This window comes from Crocuta crocuta, unplaced genomic scaffold (genome assembly GCF_008692635.1).
Source record: "Crocuta crocuta isolate KB4526 unplaced genomic scaffold, BGI_CrCroc_1.0 scaffold125, whole genome shotgun sequence".
Classification (NCBI taxonomy): Eukaryota; Metazoa; Chordata; class Mammalia; order Carnivora; family Hyaenidae; genus Crocuta; species Crocuta crocuta.
Window position 1 is genome coordinate 9,270,916 of NW_027531143.1, and position 25,054 is coordinate 9,295,969.

At 39.3% G+C, this 25,054-nt stretch overlaps 1 protein-coding gene and 1 long non-coding RNA gene across 3 annotated transcripts in view; one reads left to right on the plus strand and one right to left on the minus strand.

Annotated features, from left to right (window-relative positions):
• The window catches only part of ODF2L (outer dense fiber of sperm tails 2 like), a 47,954-nt gene extending 41,610 nt beyond the window's left edge, over positions 1-6,344 (minus strand). Inside the window, exon 1 of the mRNA XM_077771055.1 lies at positions 6,312-6,344. Within this exon, the coding sequence (XP_077627181.1) occupies positions 6,312-6,342 (31 nt within the window). The 5' untranslated portion in view covers positions 6,343-6,344. The remainder of the gene's footprint in view (positions 1-6,311) is intronic.
• Positions 1-16,566, plus strand: part of LOC144237393 (uncharacterized) — a 16,992-nt gene extending 426 nt beyond the window's left edge. Inside the window, exons 2-4 of one of the 2 annotated variants that reach the window (XR_013336840.1) lie at positions 2,715-2,790; positions 3,809-3,897; positions 16,511-16,566. This is a non-coding gene — a long non-coding RNA (uncharacterized LOC144237393). Of the gene's footprint in view, positions 1-2,714; positions 2,791-3,808; positions 3,898-6,883; positions 7,241-16,510 lie in introns of those variants that run through there. The other variant, XR_013336841.1, reaches the window with a different exon arrangement.
• The last annotated feature ends 8,488 nt before the right edge of the window (positions 16,567-25,054 follow it).

The following is a 25,054-nucleotide window of genomic DNA, read 5'->3' on the forward strand; positions in this document are numbered from 1 at the left end:
AGTCGGCGCAGCTAATTGGCCGGACTCGGGAAAGCAAGCGCCGGCCTCTGTTGCTATTGGTGTGAGTGAGGGGGCGGGGCTTGACAGGCGCTTTGTCTCTCAGTTGCTGCTCTGCGTCAATTTTTCCCGCCTGCCATCCGAACCTTTTGTTACTAAAAGGCGGCACTTGTGTGTAGTTAACCAAAAATCTTAACAGCTCAACCGAGAAAGGGAAATAAAGCCGATTGATTCCGAATTCTTCTGAGACGGCCTGGAAGTGCTCTGCTTTTGCTTTTTAAAGGGGAGATTTGAAAAAGCCAAAGCAACCGCGACTACAAGGAACTTAGTTTTGTTTTGTTTTGTTTTTAGTGTTTACTTATCTCTGAGACAGAGACATAGCTTGAGGCGGGAAGGAGCAGAGAGAGAGGGAGACAAAGAATTGGAAGCAGGCTCCAGGCTCTGAGCTGTCAGCACAGAGCCCACGCGGGGCTCGAACCCATGAACTGTGAGATCATGACCTGAGTCGAAGTCAGACACTTAACCGACTAGGCCACCCAGGTGCCCCAAGGAGGTTAGTTTTAAATCAAATATATGGTATTGCTGTTTAGCTGAGATTCTTCCCCAGGCCTCTTTTATTCTCCTGTAAAATGTGAGACACGCACAGTGATCTCCAAGGCGCCTTTCAGGTCTCAAATTCTTTGCATCTGCCCTACAGCCAGCTGCTATAATGTATAAACTCCTGAACAAGCAAGGTTAGATTTTATTTGGGAAAGTAAAAACTCTCCACCTCACCTTAAAATTCATATTAAGAACTATACACCATCAAATGAAGTCCGCAAATAGAGCAACTATCAACTGAGAAATTTAACCATGACAAGGCATACCTCATTATTGGTTTTACTAAAGAATATTTTCCATTCATGATTCCTGCAAAGTTTTTTTCCCCCAGTGCTGATTGTCCAGCAAAAAAGTTCATGACAGTCAAAAGTTCCTAACTGTTCCATATGTGCAAATGCTAAAAAGCACTGGGGACTGGACCCATTTCACTGGCAAGTCAACTACTGTACTTTGGGCCAGTTTCCTATCCTTTAAAAAAGGCCGGGGGAGGGGAGGGCGGCCTGCGGGGGGTAGGTGGGCATGTGGAGTTAGGGCAAAGGACATATTTGAGGGTCTTTCCAGCACTTACCTAGTATTCTGGCTAACCTTACTAGCTTGTCATAATGAAAATAATTGTACACAGAGCTTAGACTTCTTTTATGAAAAATACTTATTTTAATTAAATTACATTGGTATTAGATGTAACCACCTTTATTAATCATTCAAAGGGAAAAACATTGACCAAAAAAAAAATCTCAAAATGATTACATTAGACTCTCAATTGACTATTTTAACCAAACCGTCCAGGTAAATATGGTATCCCTCATCCTCTAAATCTAATCCAACCTAATCTAAGTTTGAAATCTGGTTGGATAGTGAATTTTTGGACAGAAATATCCCTTATTTTATATAATTTAAATGGAAAAAAATTCATTCCAGTGCAACCTAAACTGCCATTCAATTTCCCCAAATATCATTAAATACTGACTACCTATGAAATAATCCATCAAGGATTTCCTCATAATTTAAAGCAGAAGCCAGCATACTTTTTCTGTAAAAGCCACATAGTAAATATTTTAGATTTTGTGAATTATATAGTCTCTGTCATACTTAACTCTACCAATGATGAATAGAAGACGCCATTGGAGATATATAAACACACTGTTTCTCCGTGTTTATTTACCAAAATAGATAACAGGATGGATTTGGCCCACAGGACATAGTGTGCAGACCTCTAATATAAAGCATTTAAAACATCAAGTATGTCATAAACATTAAAGATATTAGTGTGTGGAGGATGCAACAGTGCAATGGTGGATAAGTAATTTTGTTTTCCTTCCTCATGGGAAGAAATGTAGAATGTAAAAATAGCAAACAATGAAATATTAAAGATACTTGATAAGTACAAATAAAACTTAGCAAAATAAAAAAACCATTTAAAAAAGTTTGGTCATGTAATAAATTATTTTCATAGGGCTTATCCTCCAATCTGAATTGCATTCTTTCCAACATGTTTTGGTTTTCTTTTACTGTTTTAATGAATTTAGTGATCTAAAACAACAACCATGTGGCAACAGCTGGTGTCTCTCATGCAGTTGCAACACGATTGCCGCTGAGGCTGGAATATCCAAGATTATTTATGTTTGGTGACTTGGTGGGTAAAATTGGGAGGCTTAGGCCTCTTGTATCCATGTGGCTCTGCGTGTGGCCAGCTTGAGCTTTTATTCATAGCAGGTGCATCCCAAGAGTGAGTGTCCGAGGCAGCAAAGGAAGAAGCTGCAGGTCTAAGGCCCCACAAGTTACACAGAAGCACTTCTGCTGCATTTTGCTATCTAAAATACATCAGAGAGCCAGCCCACACACAAGGGAAAGAGTAAAAGCTTCTGCCTCTTGATAGGACAGGGTCAAAGTCACATCAATGGAAAGACACTTTACTACACAAGGCATCTAAGGTATGTGCTATTTCCTGATCATCAAGTCCTATCAGCACAATATCATAAATGTAGTGGACTACAGTGATGTCCCATAAGTTGATGAAAAGATCATGGTCCCTGCACACTAAAGTAGGACAGAGAACTAGAGAACTAACACAGCCCTTATGTAAAGCAATAAATTATCTCACATTCTCTCACTTCCAGATAAAATCAAACAACTTCCTCTGTTCTACGCGTATTAGGATTACCAAAAGACATTTGCCAGAGTGGTATCTGCATGGTAAGTGTTAGAAATTGTGCTTCTTCTGGGCACCTGGGTGGCTCAGTCAGTTAAGCGTCCAGCTTTGGCTCAGGTGATGATTTCATGGTTCATGAGTTCAAGGCCTGCGTCCAGCTCTGTGCTGACTGCTCAGAGCCTCGAGTCTGCTTCGGATTCTGTGTCTCACTCTCTCTTTCTGCCCCTCCCCTCCTTGCACTCTGTCTGTCTCTCTCTCTTAAAAATAAGCATTAAAAAAATTAAAAGAAAAGAAGTTGTGTTATTCACCTGATAAAAAGACTGCATACAGATCAACATTTTAGATGACCCATTCATTTTCTACCCAGACCAAATTGAAGGTTTAATGGGAATGTGGTGAGAATCACCACTCGTGCATCTTTAAAGTCTTTGATGGTGGCAATAATCACTAGAATTCCCCTAGAAATATGGTATGGATTTTGGTTTACCTTTGCAGTAGAAAAGGGTCATTTGAGGGCCAACTAATTGGCCTTCTGATTATAATAGCCATGAATGAAGCAATGCCAAGATGATGTAAATGTGAAGTTCAGGTCTTTTTTTCATCAGATCTAGTAATTTTTCATTTCAATTATAGGGACACTATAATCAATCACCCACTACTAAAGATCCCTCCTAATCTAACAACTATGATTACTGCTCTGGCCCTGCTTTCTATAATGGTAACCTTAGCTATCTCATCCCTGATGGTTAAGTGCTGTTACTTGGCCTCTGCCACTTTGAGGTCCCATTATTTCTGTTAGGGAATTGGGGATCCTATTTAACTGCATCATCTCCTAACTTCATGCCTGGGCTCAGAGGACAGCAGCTTCCTCTCGCTCACAATATTTTCTCGATGCATTAGTGAAGAGAAGGTTCTCCAGGCCTTTTTAGGACACAATTGGAGATAGGTGACTGGGTGACACATGATAAATCCATTCCAATCATTCTATCTCTTTAAGTCTTCTAACTCAATCTTCTAAAATATATCATGAGATTTCTAGCATCTCAACTGTATTTAATGCAGGCCACCATTGGACCCAGGTTTCAACGAACCAAACAAACCTTGAACCACTCCCAGATGCTTAGGCAAGCATGATGAATCCATGGTCTTTGGTAAGTGTATCCATACTCATAATTTCAATCTCTTCAAAAATTATATTCCTTCATCCCTAGTCTAATACCCTTGGAATGCATTAGCATATTACATAGGTTTCTGCCAATATAAATAAGCAAAGCTTGCACATTTTTTTTGTATGAAAGACTTCTCCCAGGTCAGACATTTCACTTGTGCCCTGAAATATACTGAGATCTGAATCCGTAGATCTATAGATCTAATAATACTGGTGTCTAGTAGGTAGAGGTCAGGGATGCTGCTTAAAATTCTACAATGCACAGAACACCCCCTACAACAAAAACTTATTCAGTCCAAATGTTAACAATGCTAACAGTAATAAATCCTCGTCCAATACAGAGGCCACTAGCAACCTATGGCTATTGAACATTTAAAATGTGAGTATTCTTGAGACATGTTATAAGTGGAAAACATGATTTTGCATATGAAAAAAGAAAAAAAAATCTTCATTTTTGTAATAATCATTTGTTAAAATGATAATATTTTGGGTATATTGAGTTAAATAATACTATTATTAAAATCTAAATTTTGCTCTTTATAGTTTGTAAATTTGCTACTAAAAAATTGAAAATTATGTTGATGGCTCACATACTATTTCTACTGGATAGTACTAGTCTAGAGATAAAAAGAAGTGATAGCAGTGAATTATGGGGAGAATAAGGAATGTTTCACAAAGTTAATTCCTCAGATGAAGTTATTTCAGAATTTTCAAACAAGACAGAACTAGCCTTATAAGATAGAGAAGGACTTTTTCAGACAGCAAAGAGCTCTTTAGGGTCTATTGAGAAGATAGAATGTATACTCTAACTAGTTATTATAATTTTCAAGATCCAGCTTCTCAATCAATGCCTTAATTTTTTACCTAAAAGATCTGGTGGGTCTGTTTATTCAACTTCTTTGGAGTTCAGTCTTTTACAGCATTAATAATTGATTTGGATGGGTCATCCTAGCAACCCATAGAGATATATTTTTAAGGCAATCATAGAAGCTCTCTGGATCTCCAAGCTTATCACATTTTTCTTTATGCATCTTAGTACAGTTATAAACAGCAAACCCACCCATCAATCTTTGTGTTCTTCATTTCTGCCATTCCCACCAAAGACTTCCATCAATAACTACTTAATTCCTGAAGCTTACAGGCTACTTTCAAATTGAGATATAATTTAAATTCAATAAAGTGCACAGATATTAAGTGTTCAGAATATGAGTTTTGACAATTATACACAGCCATGAAGCCACTACCTAAAACAAGATCTAGAACATTTACATGAACCCAGAAGTTTATTTGCATTTCTTTCCAGTCCATTAACCAAAAATACCTTCACCCCCATCATGCATGCACACTCCAAGACCGCCACTGTCTAACTTCTGCCATTAGATACTGATTTGCTTATTCTCGATCTTTATATAAATGCAATCATACAATATATATTCCTTTGTATCTGCCTCCTTTCGCTCAATATATATGTTTTTTTAGATTCACTTATGTTGTTGCATAATTTAGTAGTTTGTTCCTTTTTGTTATGTAGTATGATTCAGTTATCTGAATATATCACAATTCGTTTATCAATTCTATTGATAGATATTCAGTTATTTGCAGTTTTGAGTTATCATGAATAAGGCTACTCTAAATATTCTTATTAAAGGCATTTTATGAATATGCACTTTCCTTTTCTTATCTAGGGGTAGAATTGCTGGGTCATGGAATGTGTGTGTGTGTGTGTGTGTGTGTGTGTGTGTGTGTGTGAAAATGCTATATTCATCTCAAAAATCATTGTACCAGCAGTGTATGAGGGGTTCAAGTGCTTTACATCTTTTCCAACATTTATTATAGCCACTTTTTTTTTGTTAATTTTGGTGATTCTAGTAGATTTAAAGTGACATTCATTATGACATTATTTGCATTTCCCTAATAACTCATGATGTTGAGCACTGTTTTATAGTTATGAACCATATATATATCTTTTATGAAGTGTTATTTTTCCCGATTTTTATATTGGGTTGCCCTTTTATTACTAATTTGTAGGTGTTCTTTATATTTTCTGAAAAAGTCTTTCATGAAATATATATAATGAATATTTTCTCCCACTTTGTACTTTGCCTATTCATTTTCTTAATGGTACTTTTTGGTAAGCAAAAATGTTAAATTTTGATACAATCTAATATATCATTTTTCCTTTTATAATTTTGTGCTTTATAACTCCATTTGTGAAGATATTATATTTTATAGGCATTTTATGATTCTAAGCTTTTATATTTAAATGTATGATCCATCTTGCATTTATTTTTTTTAAGGAATGAAGCAGGTGTCAAGGTGTACTTCATTTTATACAGATATCCAATTGTTCTCCCATGATTTATTTGGAAAGCATTCTTTCACATTGAATTAACTTACTGCTTTTGATGAAAATTATTAGACCATTCATGTGTGAGTCTACTTCTGGACCTTCCATTCTGTTCCAGTACTGGATAATCGAAACATATGCCAGCATCATATTCTCTTGATTACTGTAGGTTTTTTAAATATTTTTATTTATTTCTAGGAGAGAGAGAGAGAGAGAGAGAGAGAGAGAGACAGCGTGAGCAGGGGAGGGTCAGAGAGAGAGGGAGACACAGACTCTGAAACAGGCTCCAGGCTCTGAGCTGGCAGTCAGCACAGAGCCCTACACCGGGCTCGAAACCACGAACCGCGAGATCATGACCTAAGCGAAAGTCGGACGCTTAACCGACTAAGCCACCCAGGCGCCCCTTGATTACTGTAGTTTTATTTAAGTTTTATAATTAGGATGATTTCATTTACTGTAAGGGAGGTTGTCCACAAGGTAAGTAAAACAAGGACTGAAGCAAAGTCTTGGGGAACAAAAGGCATCACTTTTACTAGAGAGCAAATGGGTGTCCTAGTTCAGACTGCTATGACAAAAGAACCACTAACTGGGTGGCTTAATAACAGAAGGTTATTGCTCACAGTTCTGGAGTCAGAGAAGACCAAGATCAAGATCCCAGCCAATTCAATTCCTGGTCACCTCCTGGTTTTCAAATGGATACCATTTTGCTGTATGCTCACAAAGGAGAGAGAAGAGAAAGACCTCTAAAAGAGCTACTTACAGAAACACTGAGACAGGCAACTACTCCAATTCTGCACTAACTAACTAAGCCATTGTAGGTTGGGCTGGCCATAAATGTGGAGTGAGGTTGATATGGGTTGTTATAACAACAGTGGTTACAGCGAGGGCTTCGGAAACAAACCAACCCATACTAATGTTTTCTAGCTACAAGTCTTGGACAGGTTACTCTACTTCCCTAAACTGTGTGTTTCTTTAAAAAAAAATCAGGGGCGCCTGGGTGGCTTAGTCGGTTAAGCGTCCGACTTTCGCTTGGGTCATGATCTCGCGGTTCGTGGGTTCGAGCCCCGCGTCGGGCTCTGTGCTGACTGCCAGCTCAGAGCCTGGAGCCTGTTTCAGTCTGTGACTCCCTCTCTCTCTGACCCTCCCCTGCTCATGCTGTCTCTCTCTCTCTCTCTCCTAGAAATAAATAAAAAAAATTTAAAAAAAAATCAAAGAATAATTCTACCTGCCTGCTAGGATTGTTGTGATGATTGAGGTCTTATTTGTAGGGCACATAGCCCTGTCTGATTAAATCATATGTGTCCTATAGGTGGGAGGTGTTAGTAAAAACTGGTTGTTTTAAGGTGTAAAGCACATGATAGAACATCAAGAATAATTATCTCTCTCTTTTTTTAAGACATTTTAAAAAAGTTTAGGTTCATAGCTAATTTGAGAGGAACATTCAAAGCTATATATATATATATATACACATATATATATATACACATATATAAGGCTATATATGTATATATATATACATATCCACACAGATACATAACCTCCTCCATTATCAACATCTCCCACCAGATGGAAATTTTTTTAAAATTGATGAAGCTAGAGTGATACATCATTACCACCTAGAGTCTATAGTTTACATTAGGGCTCACTCTTGGTGTTGTATATTCTATGAATTTGTACAAATGCATAATGACATCGTATTCACTATTACGATATCATAAGAGTATTTTCACTGCCCTAAAAATTCCCTGTGCTATGCCTTTTCATTTCTCCCTTCCTGCAAATCCTTAGCAACCACTGATCTTTTTACTGTCTCCATAGTGTTGTCTTTTCCACCATGTCATATAATTGAAATCATACGTTATATATCCTTTTCATATTGGTTTCTTTTACTTGGTAATATGCATTTAAGTTTTCTCCATGTTTTTCATGGCTTGATTGCTCATTTCTATAATATTCCATTATCTGGATGGACCATAGTTAATTTATCCATTCACCTGCTGAAGAACATCTCAGTTGCTTCCAAGTTTTGGCAACTATAAATAAAGCTGCTATAAACATCTGCATGGAGGTTTTAATGTAAACATGTTTTCAGTTCCTTTAGGTAGATACTAAGGAGTGAGGTTGCTGGATCTGATTAGCTCTTTTCATCCAGATATTTTCTAGAGACATTGTGGCTTCAGACATGAACCTTTAAAAAAAAAAAAAAAACAAACTGTAGTAACATAAGCGAAACTACCTTTTCTTTTAAAGTATAAACAATCCCAGGGGCACCTGAGTGGCTCAGTCAGTTGAGCGTCCGACTTCGGCTCAGGTCATGATCTCATGATTCGTGGGTTCAAGCCCCGTGTCAGGCTCTGTGCTGACAGCTAGCTCAGAGCCTGGAGCCTGTTTCAGATTCTGTGTCTCCCTCTCTCTCTGACCCTCCCCTGCTCACGCTGTCTCTCTCTCTCTCAGAAGCAAATAAAACATTTTTAAAAATTTAAAGTATAAATGATACCAGCAATTACCGTAATTTGCAAAAATCCAGAATATTTGACCAAATAAACACTGTCAAATTCAGCCCAAGTTGTAGCATATGTTCAATATTTACTCTCAAAAAAACTATTTCATGTATAGAACATTTAATATGTCATTAGATAATTTTAAACCAGAATAATTTGTTTTAATATCATGCAGAAAATAACATTTCTTATCCTTATATTGTAAGCTCAGTATTCTTTCCTCTGGACATTATCATTTCTTTGACCAAGGGAAAATGATGCATGAGTATGAAGTTTCCTTCTTAAAATATATTATTATTTGGCTCTGATTAGGTTTTAAAAGCTTTAAGAATAAATCTAAGCAATTTAGGTCTCATGGCATAAAGATGTTGTGTGGTCATAGAGAGTATAGACACTATTTTATTATTTTGTATTGTTTGAAAATCTACAAATATAACTAAAAGTTTATTTAAGGGTTAGTTAACTATTTAAAGAATACTGATAATTGCATAGCAAAGGAAACCATCAATATCAGAAAAATGCACCCTAGTGAATGAGAAAAGATATTTGTAAATGATATGGCCAATAAGGGGTTAATATTCAAAATATTCAAGGGCAGCTGGGTGGCTCAGTCAGTTAAGCATCCAACTTCGACTCAGGTCATGATCTCACGGTTTGTGGGTTCGAGCCCTGCATCGGGCTCTCTGCTGACAGCTAGCTCAGAGCCTGGAGCCTGTTTCAGATTCTGTGTCTCCCTCTCTCTGACCCTCCCCTGCTCATGCTGTCTCTCTCCCTCCCTCTCAGAAATAAATAAAACATTAAAAATATATATTCAAAGAACTTACACAACTCAACACCAAAACCCAAACAATATGACTTAAAAACAGGCAAAAGAACTGATGACATTTTTTTAAAGAAGACATACAGGTGGCCAATACATACATGAAGAGATGTTCAACACCATTAATCATCAAAAAAATGCAAATCAAAACCATGATGAAATAATCACCTCACACCAGTCAGAATGACTACTATCAGAAGACGAGAAATATCAGGTGTTGGAAAGGATGTGGAGAAAAGGAAGCCCTCATACACTTTTGGTGGGAATGTAAATTGTTGCATCCACTGTGTAAAATAGTATGGAAGTTTCTCAAAGAGTTAAAAATGGAAATACCACATGATTCCAGTAACTCTACTACTGGGCATTTATCTAGAGAAAATGAAAACACTAATTCAAAAATAAACATGCATTCCTATGTTTATTACAGCATTCTTTGCAATAGCCAAGATGTAGAAGCAGCCCAAATGTTCATCAACAGATGAATGTACAAAGAAGTGATACACACACACACACACACACACGCAATGGAATATCACACAGCCATAACAATAATGAAATCTTGCCATTGGTGACAATATGGGTGGACTTAGAGAGTATTATCCTAGCGATATGAGTCAGACAGTGAAAGACAAATACCATATGATTTCACTTATATGCAAAATCTAAAAAACAAAACAAATAAACAAAGGCAAAAACAGAACAAACTGGTAGTTGCCTAAGATGTGGTGGGTGGGGGATCGGTGAAATAGATAAAGGGGATTAAATGGTTCAAATTTCTAATTATAAGATAAGTCACAAGGATTAAAACTACAGCATAGGGAATACAGTCGATAATATTGTAATAATGTATGGTGACAGATAATTACAACACTTAGGAACATTGAGTAACTTACAGAACTGTCAAATCAGTATGTTGTATACCTGAAACTAACATAACATTGTATGTGAGTTATAACTTCAATAATAAAACAGAAAAAAAACATAAAGAAGACTGAAAATTATGAAGTCATATTTCTTCAAATATGAAGAAAAATATTCATATGAAAATAAAATGTGGTCCTTTGGAAACAGGAAATTAATATTGCAGAGATACAGTACGAAATTGGCATGGTTAGAACATTTGGTCTAGTATACATTTTAAGAAAAACTTAAGCTGAAGGATTAGCCTTGTTGTTTGCCTTTTAAAAGATAATTTTCTTTTAGGCCTATTTATTTTGGATGGGCTTTTGTCAATAGGTCTTTTCCCCCTAGTTTATTGAAGTTCAGCATGATACTTTTGTATGGAAGAGAAAAGTGCTTGGTCAAAATTCTACCTAGGAGATGAAAATACTATCAATTTTTTATCAAAATATTATTATAGTCCACACATTAAACCATTATGTACATGATTCCAAATACTGATTGGCATGTTTTAGAAATATCAATGCTATTTTTTGAAGTGCCTTTATCAGTAGTAACAGTTTGGGTTGGAAGTAACAGAATACCTGACTAAGTTGGCTCAAAGAATCGGAGCATTCATTACCTCACACGGTAAGATGTCTGGAGTTAGGCCCTCTCCAGATTGGCACAGCTGTCACCAGAGTCATCAAGGACACAGTCTCTTTCTACCTTTCATCTCTACTACCCTTCACTTTATGGCTGCCCTCTTCACCTTCCACCTAAGGGCCACAGAGGCTCCCTCAGCTTCTGGCACCCATGTTGGAAAGAAAGGTGGGATTTTCCTAGACATTTTTCATGTATTTCAGGGAAGAAAATATCATCTATAAATGATCTCAACATCACCATCTCCTTCTCCTCCACCTCCTTCCTGCTAGCAAACTAATCCTTAGATTATTGGCTTGAGTCAGGTCACAGACTTGTGTGCCAATATGAGGGAGGGTTGCGAAAATGAGCATCAGACATGTTTGACCTCCATCATGGAAGACAGCTTCGGCCAGCAAGAAAGCGAAAGAGGCAAGCTATCGTCCAGGCAACTAATGTTGCCTAGGCAGGTGCCACACACACCAGAGAAATGCCATAAATTAATATAGATTAATATTTATTTTTTAAGTTTATTTGTTTATTTTGAGAGAGAGAGCAGGGAAGGGGCAGAGAGAGAGGGAGTGAGAGAAACAGACAGAGAGAGAGAATCCCAAATCCCAAGCAGGCTTTGTACTGTCAACACAGAGCCACACACAGGGCTCTATCCCGTGAACAGTGAGATCATGACCTAAACCTAAATCAAGAGTAGAGGCTTAACCAACTGAACCACTCAGGTGCCCCTGGATTAATATTTATTAAACTTTTATTGTGGCCTAAATACAGTTTTAATCACTATATGTCCTATTTTTAACTTTTTAACTGTTTATTTATTTTTGAGAGAGAGAGAAATAGAGCACAAGTGTGGGAGGGGCAGAGAAAGAGGGAGACACAGAATACGAAGCCTACTCCAGGCTCCAAGCTGTTAGCACAGAGCCTGACATGCGTCTCAAATTCATGAACTGCAAGATTATGACCTGAGCTGAAATCGTATGGTTAACCAACTAAGCCACTCAAGCACCCCACTACACGTACTATTTAAATTTTACAACAATTTTACAAATGTGGAAAGTGGGGCATGGAGATATTGGATAACATACCTAACGCCACACAGTCAGTAAAAGGCAGAGCTGGAATTTCAATCAGGTTAGTCTACTGTCAAAGCCAAAATCTTAACCATTTAATTGCTATTTCTACATGATCATTGCAAACAGGATTAAAGCTGAATGCCAATAAAAATTTATATAATTGAAAACAGAAGTGGCAGAAATTTTTAACATATTCTTAGACTCTGGAATTTTACTATATTGGCTTTATCCCCTGCTTAGTAAGTAATTTACAAAGCATGACTCATTGCTATTATCTATATTATGATAACTCATCCAAGCAGAGATAGAACAGGGATATGATATAATGACATTTAGGATAAATTATGACACTAAAAAAAATTATTTTATTCTTCTTTGAAAAAGACCAAATGTTTCCCAAAAGTTTCCTTTAAAAAATATGTCACTTGCTCACAACCATTGCTTTTAAAATACTCTTTGGGGGCCACCTGGGTGGCTCAGACGGTTGAGCATCTGACTTCGGCTCAGGTCGTGATCTCACGGTTCGTGGGTTCGAGCCCCATGTCAGACTCTGTGCTGACAGCCAGCTCAGAGCCTGGAGCCTGTTTCAGATTCTGTATCTCCCTCTGTCTCTGGCCCTCCCCTGCTCACACTGTCTCTCTCACTCTCTCAGAAATAAATAAAAAACATTTAAAAAATTAAAAAAAAATTACTTTTGGGGAGAGGGAGTGAAGATGGCAGAGCAGCATAGAGACCCTAAGTTTGTCTTATCCCTGAAATGCAGCTAGATCAGCACCAAACCATTTTTTACACCTAGAACACTGATCTGAGGATAAGCACAACAATCGGCATAACTTGAGCCACACAGCCTGGCAGGTACGTAGTGTGGAGAGAGGTGAACTGGGGGAGAGAAAAACCACAGAGGGTCAGGAGCTGTTTCTGAGGCTAGAAGACTGAGAAAGGGGAAGAATGCTACACATCGGGAGACTGCAGGAAAAACACTCCTCTAAAAGTAGTTGGAGTGAAAATGTGCAAGGGGACTAACAAGAAATCTGTTCCTCAAAACCATTGATGGGAGGAAAGGAGACAGTTTCAATACTGCCTGGATTCGATAAACAAGTGGAGTGCAGAGTCTGAAATTCTAGAGCTCTGCCCAGCAGTGCTCTGAAGAAGTAGGGTGAATCCCTAGGAGCAGGCAGCAGGGGTCCATGTGCCTCATGGGGAAAAGTGATTCCTCTACTTGGAGAGCATTTGTAGAGGCCATACAACCTCCCCACAGGCAAAGGTCCCTGTGGGGAGACCTGGAGAGCAGCCACAATTGGTGATATTAGGACAAAGACATCAGAGTGCAGTGAAACCTGGCACTGGCTGTGTTGTGATTTGTCATAATCTCTGATCCTCTGCCACTGCATGATTGCACAGGCATTTTCTGGGGCAAGCTAGTGCCTGGACATTGCTCAGTGAGACCTTCCCTAGAGAGTCGAGGCTGGTCCAACCACAGGCGTCTCTGAAGTGCAGGATTTTGAATCAAACCTCATCTGGAATAAAACTCTGGAGGGAGGTGCCGCCTGGTAGGTGGATGGCTTAGACATGAACAAGGTAGAGGCCAGGAGTGTATGAAGGCATGAGACAAAGGAGGGCTGCTTGATTGTGAGTCAGTGACAGTGCAAAGTTCCTGTGCTAGAGACTAGGGAGCTAGGTGAAGCCATTTCCACCTCTCTCACACATGCAAATGAATGCCACACTGATTCACCCTAGTAAGCTAAGCAGAGCCCCATGATGGAGAATGGAGCCATTACACCAAGCCCCACCCAACAGTGCCCTCCAAGCACATCCCCTAGAAGACCAGCACAAGTCCCTTCAACCTATTTAGTGTATGGACTATCGAGGGCTCCATAGTTTCAGTTCTAGGGGAAACTGGACGTAACTTCATTTGGTTTTTATTCAGTTTGCTGGTTCATTTATTAGTCTTTTTTTTTTTTTTTTTTTGCTTCTATTTTTGTTAAAAATTTTTTTTTTTCCTTTCTTGGATACAGAAAGAGAAAATTTTCTTTTTCTTTTTTTATTTTAATTTTAATTTTTATTACCTTATTTTTTATTTTTCAAATTTTTTATTCTATTTCATTTTCCTTATTCCATTTTATTCTATTTTATTATTTTTAAATTTTTGAACATTTTCTTTCTTTTTTTCTTTTCTTTTGCTTTTTTCTACATTCTATCAAGTTTTTTCAACAAATAGACCAAAACATTCCTAGAATCTAGCTTCCTTTATTTGATTTTTTGTTTTAATTTTTTAATTTCAATTTTTTAATTTTGTTAATTTTTTTTTCCTCCAAAATGACAAAATGAAGGAATTCACCCTAAAATAGAGAACAGGAAGAAATGACAGCCAGGGCTTAATTGATACAGATATAAGCAAGATGTCTGAACTAGAATTTAGAACTACGATAATAAGAAAACTAGCTGGGGTTGAAAAAAGCATAGAATCCTTTTCTGTGGAGATAAAAGTAAAATCTAGTCAGGACAAAGTTAAAAATGCAATCACCAAGATGCAATCTCAAATGGATCCCATGATAGCAAGGAAGGATAAAGCAGAGCAGCCAATCAGCGATATAGAAGACAAAATTATGGAGATTAATAAAGCAGAAAAAAAGAGGGAAACTAAGTCAAAAGACCACAATACAAGACTTAAAGAACTCAGTGACTTATAAAAAAGGAATACCATCCAAATCATAGGAGTCCCAGAAGATGAAGAAAGAGAAAAAGGGCAAAAGGTTTATGTGAGCAAATTATAGCAGAAAGCTTTCCTAATCTGGGGAAAGACACAGACATAAAAATCCAAGAAGCAGAGAAAGCTCCCATTAGATTCAACAAAAACCAACCATCACCAAGGCATATCATAGTCAAATTCACAAAATATACAGACAAGGAAAAAATTATGAAAGCAGCCAGAGGGAAAAAAGTCCTTAACCTCTAAGGGATGACAGGCCGGATTCACAGTAGACCTATCCACAGAAACTTGGCAAGCCAGAAAGGAGTGGCAGCATATATTCAACATGCTGAATCAGAAAAATATGCCCACAAAATTCTTCATCCAGCAAGGCTGTCATTCAAAATAGAAGGATATGTTTTATAGAGAACATATCAAACTTAACACCCATGAGACAAATAATCCAGTGAAGAAATGGACAAAAGATATGAACAGACACTTTTCCAAAGAAGACATCCAGATGGCTAACAGACACATGAAAAAAAAAAAGCTCATTACTCATCATCAGGGAAATACAAATCAAAACCACAATGAGATACCACCTCACACCTGTCAGAGTGGCTAAATTTAACAACTCAGGCAACAACAGGTGTTGGTGAGGACGCAGAAAAAGAGGAACACTTTTGCACTGCTGGTAGGAATGTAAACTGGTGCAGCCACTCTTGAAAACAGCACATAGTTTCCTCAAAAAATTAAAAATAGCACTATCCTATGACCTAGTAATTGCACTACTAGGTATTTGCCCAAGGGATACAGATGTGCTGTTTCAAAAGGGTACACGTACCCCAATGTTTATAGCAGCACTATCCATAATAGCCAAAGTATGGAAAGAGCCCAAAGGTCCATCAACTGATGAATAGAAAAAGAAGATGTGTATACACACACACACACACACACACACACAATGGAATATTACTCAGTGATCAAAAAGAATGAAATATTGCCATTTGCAACAATGTGAATGGAACTAGAGTATATTTTGCTAGGTGAAATAAGACAAATATATGATTTCACTCATCTGTGGAATTTAATATACAAAACATATGAATATAAGGGAAAGGAAGCAAAATAACAAAAAACAGAGTGGGAGACAAACCATAAGAGACTCTTAAATACAAAGAACAAACTGACAGTTATGGGAAGGGTGTTGGGCTAAATGTACAAGTGGCATTAAGGAGGACACTTGTTGGGATGAGCATTGGGTGCTATATGTAAGTGATAAATCACTAAATACTTTTCCTGAAATCATTATTACACCATATTGTAACTAACTTGGATTTAAATTTAAAATAAAATACTCTTAATATTTTTATATTGTGAACATCTGATCTTAGCTAAAATGTATTATCCGTTGTACACTTTTAGTTTGTAAGATGACTGCATTTCTAGTAACCAATTATATTAAAGGAACTGATAGAGTTTTCATTTTTTCTAGTTACATGACTTTAAAGAGACCTTAATCCAAAAACAATCCCATTACTTTCTAATAGAGAAAAAAATAAATACAGCTAGGTAGTGAAAGACATATACTGTACTAATCATTTCTTTAAGTTGGTCCCTATTTTTTTGGTAGGAGAATCGAAAAAGACAGAAGAGAAAGTACTCATTATGGGAGACACAAATGAATTGGTGAGTAGTAACCAAAAAGAAAGGAAACCAAAGATGGTCTCAGTTTAAGCAGAGTGTTTATTGGAATTTTCAAGCAAGCCGCAGCCAAATGTGGAGGTTATTCAGGAAAACTGGGATCTAGGCAGGGTGCTAGGTACTGCAGATCAGGGAAAAACTCAGAGACCTTACCTATGCCCAGATAGTTAAAGGGAAAATGGCAACTTTAGGGAACAGAAATGACATATCACAAGAAAAAGAATGGTGGAAGAATAAAAATTTTAACTTCCAATTTAGAGGAGAAGAAATAGAAAGGTGTTGAAGCAGCTCTTGAAGCCATTCAGGAAGATTAGTGACTAAGCCAAAAGAGTCTTTGAAACCCCTCATTGGCTAGAATCCCTCCTGGGGAGAACACTCGATAACCTTCTGAGGTTGAAGGCAATCCCTTCTAATCTTCCTAGGCTGCCTGGTTTCTGAGTGGTGCTAAGGACTCTAAGGAGTAGGGCATTGGCTCTGTATGAGGCCAGGCAGGGGTTTTGTAGGTGGTGGTTAGCTAGTTGTTTGCTTTTGCTGTTGAAAGTAAGGAAAAGAGGAAAAGGAGGAGAGTTTAGATCCCTCAGGATAGAAAGACACTGAGGCAAATGGGGGCCAAGAGCGCTCCACATTTATGGAAAATTAAGGAATGCTTGTTATACCCAGATCGCAGTATCCTCACCGACCAGAGACCACCAGGGAGACTGAGTCACACATGCAAAGGCAAAGGGCTTTATTACGGGCTCGAGCTCAGGCTCACAGACTTCACCAGCACCGTGGATCCGTGCTGAGAGACTCGAACAAGGGCAGAGTAGGGTTTTTATGGGGTTTGTGATGGGGGAGTTACAGAAGTTGTGACATGGGAACAGTGATCCAATCATAATTATTCAACATTATTGCAGTGGGTTTAACCATACACATTGTCTAGAGTATTCGTTACTTTTGGCGGGATCCAATTACAACATTTAGAGTACCTTTAAATTCAACCAATCACAGAGTGAGCCTAGGGTCTTGTTCGGCGACTAACAGGTTAACTTTAACATTAGGTAACAGGGTCCTATCTATAGTTTCTATCTCCAGGCCTCTCCCTTAGTAATGTGGAGGGTGGTCGCTGGCCTTTCCTGATTGGGTGTTGCAAGGGTGGTTTCTCCTGCCTTGGGCAATGTGTAACTGCCTGATAGTTTTGGGAAAGCTGAAACTTAGGCCTTCTAGTTTAGAGGGGAAACTTAAAGCCTGTCATGGAGTCAGTTTGGGTTAGACGTTTAGACTTGTGTCCTTACATGCTGATGCCCTCAGTGATTGGGAAATGCTTTATTTGTCTGTGACATAAATACTATTCTAGCTCCACCTATGAACTCTTCAATAAAGTCTAAATTGGTCACAAACAACCTATGTACATGTTTCTTTGGAAAACTCCAAACGTTATGTTTGGAACAAAGTAGCAAAGAACATGGACAGCCCCTGTGGCTCCAGGAAACAGGAATTTTAAGAAATCAAGTGTGCAAGTAGTTGTGGAAATCTAGGAGGGGGACCTGTTTTCTCCAGGTCATGAAATTGACACAGATAAAGACCAATTATACATAAGTTTCTGAGGGACAAGGGGACCCCAGCTGACAACAACAGATAATTAAATTAATAATAACTATATCTACCACTTACCAAGCACCTATGGACAAAGCATCAACTATAGATGTCATTCTACTATAGATAGCCTCACATCATTTTCATGTCATTGCATCTCATTTTATCTCTTCCGTAGTCAGCATTATGTGAGGGATTTCTGGGCAAAGTATTCTTTGATTCCTCTCTTATTAAGCCTACAAGCCACAGGACTTTTATTTTACCTTAACAGCAAAAAAAAAAAAAAAAAAAATTACCTGGAGAGAAGAAAGGAAAGTCCTAGAAAGCTGAAGGAAGGCTAAAGACAACCAAGACCGTCACCGGCCCCTGCTACCACCCTCGGCCTCTTCACAGAAAGGAAACCTGGAAGTCGGATTGTGTCACTCATCCACCTCCACCAGTGATGGCCCATTTCACCGGTAAACTCGTCTTTCCCATGAGCTACCAGCGTATGTGGTGTGTGCACTGGACACGGCCTCCGTGTCACAGCCCCTCCAGGCCCAGAGCCCCATTCATGGCCTCGCTCACTGGTCTCTTGTGCCCGCTCCTCTCCAGGCAGCCTCCAGCCTCAGGGGCTTCCCACTTGACCTTTTCTCTGCCTGCAGTACTTCTCACTCAGATGTTTGCATGTTTCCTTCTTCACTCTGGATAATCAGATCTGTGAGGCCTCCCCCCACCCCCTGATACAAAACAGCAGACTTCAACGTCTGCCCTCTCATTTCTTTCCTCCCCTTACTTCATTTCTTGCTTTGCATAACACTTTCACTAGATATCTCATCGCGTTTGTGTGTTGTCTCACTCCCTTTCCCATTAGGACAGAATGTAAACTCTATTCCGTTCACTCACATCCAGCACTTAGAACAGTGCCTGGCATCTAAAAACAGTTTTATGTTTTTAACACTTTTATTGAGGTGTGTTTGATGCAATTTTATTTTTGAACGAATAACTGACTGAGGTAGGAGAAATAACAGTTCAGGAAGCAGTCCCTGATGAAATATGGTACATCCTAGGCAATTACTTGTTTGACGCTACATTTTGGAGATCATTAAAACAATCTTATCATGGTTCACATAATGATCAATAAGAAAACAGATTAAATTTTGAGGTAAGGGCTCTAATCATAGAAAGGTGATTGTGACTTTCAAGAATCTAAATTCTGTGTTGTTTATTTTTAAATTTTAACTCTGTAAACTGTTTCTTTACAAAGAATAAACACATATCAGATAAAGGGCTAGTATCCAAAATCTATAAGGAACTCACCAAACTCCACACCCGAAAAACAAATAATCCAGTGAAGAAATGGGCAGAAGACGTGAACAGACACTTCTCCAAAGAGAACATCCAGATGGCCAACAGACACATGAAACAATGCTCAGCATCCCTCATCATCAGGGAAATACAAATCAAAACCACACTGAGACACCACCTCACGCTGTTCAGAGTGGCTAAAATTAACAAATCAGGAGACTCTGGATGCTGGCGAGGATGTGGAGAAACGGGCACCCTCCTACACTGTCGGTGGGAATGTAAACTGGTGCAGCCCCTCTGGAAAATAGTGTGGAGGTTCCTCAAAAAATTAACAATAGAACTCCCCTAGGACCCAGCAATAGCACTGCTAGGAATTTACCCAAGGGATACAAGAATGCTGATGCATAGGGGCACATGTACCCCAATGTTCAGAGCAACACTTTCAACAATAGCCAAAACATGGAAAGAGCCTAAGTGTCCATCAACGGACAAATGGATCAAGAAGATGTGGTTTATCTATACAATGGAATATTATATGGCAGTGAGAAAGAATGAAATCTGGCCATGTGTAGCAATGTGGACGGAACTTGAGGGTGTTATGCTGAGCGAAATAAGCCAGGCAGAGAAGGACAGATACCATATGTTTGCATGTATAGGTGGTTTAGGAGGAACTTAACGAAGGACCATGGGAGAGAAGAAAGGGAAAAATAGTTGGGGAGAGGGAGGGAGGCAAACCATGAGAGACTCTTGAATACTGAGAACAAACTGAGGGCTGATGGGGGTACGGAATAGGGGAAGGGGGGGTGATGGGCACGGAGGAGGGCACTTGTTGAGATGAGCACTGTGTGTTATATGGAAACCAACTTGACAATAAACTATTTTTAAAAAAGAATAAACAATGATGTCACCATTAAAAATGCATAATTAATGCAATGTTTTTCTCCTGAGGTCTGAAGAAAGCACAGACCTTTCCCATAAGAAGGTAAAACATATGCATAAAGACTACATAGACTGCGTCGTTGCCCTGTAAGAGCTACAATCACACAGCAAATCCCTGGGTATTCCCCAAGAGCTCTTCGGAGGCCAGCTACTCCAGGTATGGCCCAAGGACCAGTGGCCTCAGCATCACCTGGGAGGTGGGTACACATGCAGAATGTTGGCCTCACCTTGACCTACAGAGTACCTACAGAGTAGAATCAAATTTGAACAGGTGATTATTAGGTACATTCAAGTTTGAAAAGTTCCACTTTAAGTAGCTTTTGGTGTACTCTGGGAGGGAGGTCTGTACTGGTCGATTCTGTTTGCTGAGAGTTTTGTCTGGAGATTCAGAGCCCCAGGTACCTGCCCCCTGAGAACAGAAGGGGGAGCCCTACTCCCCCAATTGCCAGATCTTCCAGTGGGATGGAGCCGCTCCTGTTCTTTTCAGGGCTGGTGGGGTGAAATGGAGTTATTAGAAACAGCACAAGAGGAAGGAAAACCGAAGGATGCGCTGCCCTGCAGTGGGACTGAGGGCAGTAGGGGAATGTGGCAGGGCCTCGGAGTTTCACAGATGGACAGAATCAGAGCAGAAAGAAAACAGGAGGGAGGCTAGGGAAGAACTATGTAGTGTTTGTGCTTCTCATTTCATTTACTGCTTTCTGAGTCTCCCTGGTTATGTTTCATCTCTTTAAAAACTTTCCACTGCATGTCTGCTTTCTCTTTGTATTCTTCCCTGGAAAATAATGATAATAATGATGATAATATCTTATCCACATGATGCCATATACTAACTGGTACATAATATACATGAGTGTTTTATATAAGGCACTTTTATACATGTTTTGCAAATTGGATATATTCCATACCCTTTCCCCCATGTTTTTTTTTATTGAGTTATCATTAAAAGTAGTTCTTGTTTTCCATTCATTTTGGAAAATTTTAGGGGTGATTTTTTTTCATGCAGAGTTCTCGGCACAGTGAGGTTGAGGAGGGGGCTTAATAGCAAAATTCTGGGGGTGAAAGACAACATAGGGAGAATTAAAACAAGTAAAAATATAAGAGTTTCATGCTCTGACATGGTGGTAACTTACCAAAACACAAATAACTTCCCATACCCTATCTGCACCATCCACTTCACTCCTTTCCTTGAAGATGAGTCTAAGTTTGAAGAAAATGGGCTAAGGGAAGGATGAGATGTGCCATCTAAGTTGCTGGCAAACTGTTTTATTCAAATTCTTACTCTACAATTTGTCTCACTTCTTTTTTGATTTATTGCATAAATGTTGCAAAAGCAGAGTGGTCCATAAGCTTTGTAGCCCTGCTACATAGGGAACTTTCCTGCTTTAAATGGAATGGCTAAAGAGTTGAAACAAAAGCCTGAGAGGAAATAATCAAAAACTTCCTCGGGCTCCTCACGATGCCAGATCTCCTGACTTCTCTGACACCAATGGCATGTTTTACGTCCTTTGACTGTGAGTCTCTACCTGCAGACTCCATGAAAATGGATAGAGAGGCCTTCCGGGGCCAGGATGAACTGCAAATTCAGACAATGAACAAAGATGTGCTTTCGACTATTCAGTTACTGAAAGTGAATAATTCTTATTTTCTTGAAAGCAGATAAAAGCAGAGCAGATTCTTAGAATTTATTTATAACCTGAAATAAATGTCTGAACACTGTATTCCCATGTTTCTTCACTTTAGGCATATTTCATTTTTCAGATATCATAAAATCTATAGACATGAACAGTGACTAGTTTTTGAATGCAAGGATAAATTGTGCGGTTTTTTGTTGCTGACAAAGTCACACTTTATCAGAAGTGGACAGTCTGCTCAGGAATGACATTTAAGATGTTTAGAAGTCAGTTTTTAAGAACTTTTTACTTTTGTTTCCTGTCAGGTCCACCTGGTCAGAGCAGAAGGTGGTAAGAATAAATCTTTAGCTGGTCTGGGCCCACGCCTAGTTTCTGACAGCAAAAAGGCGTCGAGGGTACAATGGAACAGAATCGGGGGGAAAAGGCTTTCAAGAGTGAATGTGACACTCCAGACATGGTCAGAGAACGGGTCAGTGACCAGGAATCTTGTAGGGACAGATGATGAAAGTGGATGTCAGTTGAGTGGCCAGACCTGGTAATCAGGTTCTAAAACCAATGGAGCAAAAACAGGTAGACAAGAATGGATGTCATATCTAGGCCCTCAGCCTAGGAAGAGCAAAGCCTGAGTGTACTTGTTCAGGTGAAGTTGAACAAGATTGTTCACATACGGCTGTTCTTTATAAAGTTACCTGCAGTCACTAGGCAGCATTCCACCTCACATGCTAAGCATCCATTGTGACTGTTGTTAAGAGCAAATGGAGAGACAGCCCTCACTGGCCCCCTCAGCCAGAGAACAATTGACACAAGTGTGCACAGAGGCGAGAAGAAACTCTTCTCTGATTGTTGGTGGAAAAAGCTACTTTTAGAAAGGCTTATGATTTTAATTTTTGAGCATATTGGGTTTTTTAAATATTTACTTATTTTTAAGAGAGAGACAGAGAGAGCGAGTGAGAGAGCGAGCATGTGTGGGAGAGGGGCAGAGAGAGAGGAAGACAGAATCCTTAGCAGGCTCCAGGCTCTGAGCTGTCAGCACAGAACCCGATATGGGGCTCGAACTCGGCCCTAGAGATTATGACCTAAACCGAAGTCGGACGCTTAACCAACTGAGCCACCCAGGCACCCCAAGCATGTTGTTTTACTGATGCCAGTAATTTCAGCACAAGAGATTGGCACAAGAAAATAAACTGCCAAGAAAAGTTGAAAATAAAGTTCACTGCTCATCAATGAGTCACATTTACAGGCAAAGCCTCAGAGTCACCACACCTCTGGGCTTCCACTCTGTAATGCAGTGAGAATGTGAGGAAAAATCCACAGCTGGGCATCAGCCTGGGAAGACAAGACAGCTAAGCCGACCTCTGAGTGAGCCACTGTGGCAGCCATGTGGTCACCAGGGACATTCCATTCTCCTACATCCTCCAGGGAGCACCAATACCCCAGTCCCTTCTGACAAGAGGGAGCAAGAGGAAAACTGTTTCAGAGAAGTTTTCTAGAAGAAGAACCTTCTTCTTTTAAAGTCGGGGTGGGGAGTAGCATTTCCACACTATCATCCAGGGCTCTTTTGTAATCAAGCTTTTATTTTCTTCTCCTGACTCCATTCATTCTTTCATTCAACACATACTTATTGAGAGTTTATTGAGCTGAGTGCTAAGGAGGTAGTGATAAAAACAGACAGGGCAGGATGCCTTCTCTCATATGCCCTTCATGGAAAGCAGACAACTACACAAATTACACAGAATGAATGTGACACTTGTAACTATGATCACACCTCAAAGGAGAGGCATCTGATGCTGTGAAAGCACAAAAGAAGGAATTGGACTTAGTTAGGAAGCTCAACTCAGGCTTCCAGGCCAGGACTGGAGACAAGAGGATCCAAATAGAGGGACAGCAAGAGAAGATTTTCCTTTAATATCCCTTAATGTCACAGCTCTGATCACTGTATTTCCATTTCCTTGAGAATGCAAGGAAAGTAATATAGTGAAAAACATTTGGACCCAGTCGGTTTCATTCTAGCACTATGACAATGCTCGTACAACCGTGAACAAGTTACTTAGATTTTCTGAGCTTTAGTTTTGTCACCCATAAAATAGGCATGGTAAAATCCATCACACAATAAAAGTTAGTTCCTTCCCCTACTGGCTAATTTTCAATCCTTCTGAGATTCAGTGTCTTCACTAAAAAAAAGTCAAAATTATGCTTGCATAAGGGAATTGACATTTAAATGGGCCCATTTATAAACTCTAAAGCATTATTTGGTAGTTATCAAGTACTATTTATTAATCACTCACAAAATAGGTGTGATGCTTGCTACGTGCAGATGCGTTGATAGGTCCTTGAAAAATGGAAGGTTAGACTGAAGCACACCCTTGCCCTCAGAAGAGAGTTGCTGAAGGAAAAATTTATTCTTTTGCCTGGTCCAGAGAGAAAAGGCAGCAAGGGCCGAGGGAAAGGCCTCTGTGGCCCACACAGGCATCCAAGCTCCTGGCACTTGGCCCTCCCTGGGGGATATGTGATACCTTACCCTCAGCCATCAGCTGAGAGCTTGCCCGGACGACCTGTTCCAAGGGCCCCAGGGACCGGGCTAAAGGATGAATTTCTAAATATTCAAAATAAGCAGACAAGGGAATGTTACAACAAACAAAAAATGGCTTGAGTGCAGTAGAAAAGTTGTTGTACTGACAGAGGGGATTGTCAAGGATGAGGAGAAATGACGGATTTCTGTGTTTCTGCTGAAAGTGGATTGAACAATCCAAATTCTCTGATTTTCAGCCCAACCAGGCCTCCCTCTTTCAAGCTCCTTTTGTACTGTTTCCCTCTTCCTCCTGAGATCTACAATGAATAAGGAATAATTTCTTGCCCAACCATGATTCAAAAGGAAGCTCAGCCACAGAACAGGCAAGTGTGGCTTTGCCTGTAGAAAAAAGACATGCAGAGGCAGGTTTCAGAGAGATCCACCCAGGTTTTGCAAAAAACACACCTCCTTTATTGCAAGTTCTAGGACCTTCCAAGTTCAGGAAGAAACTATCTGCTTCCCCACTGACAAC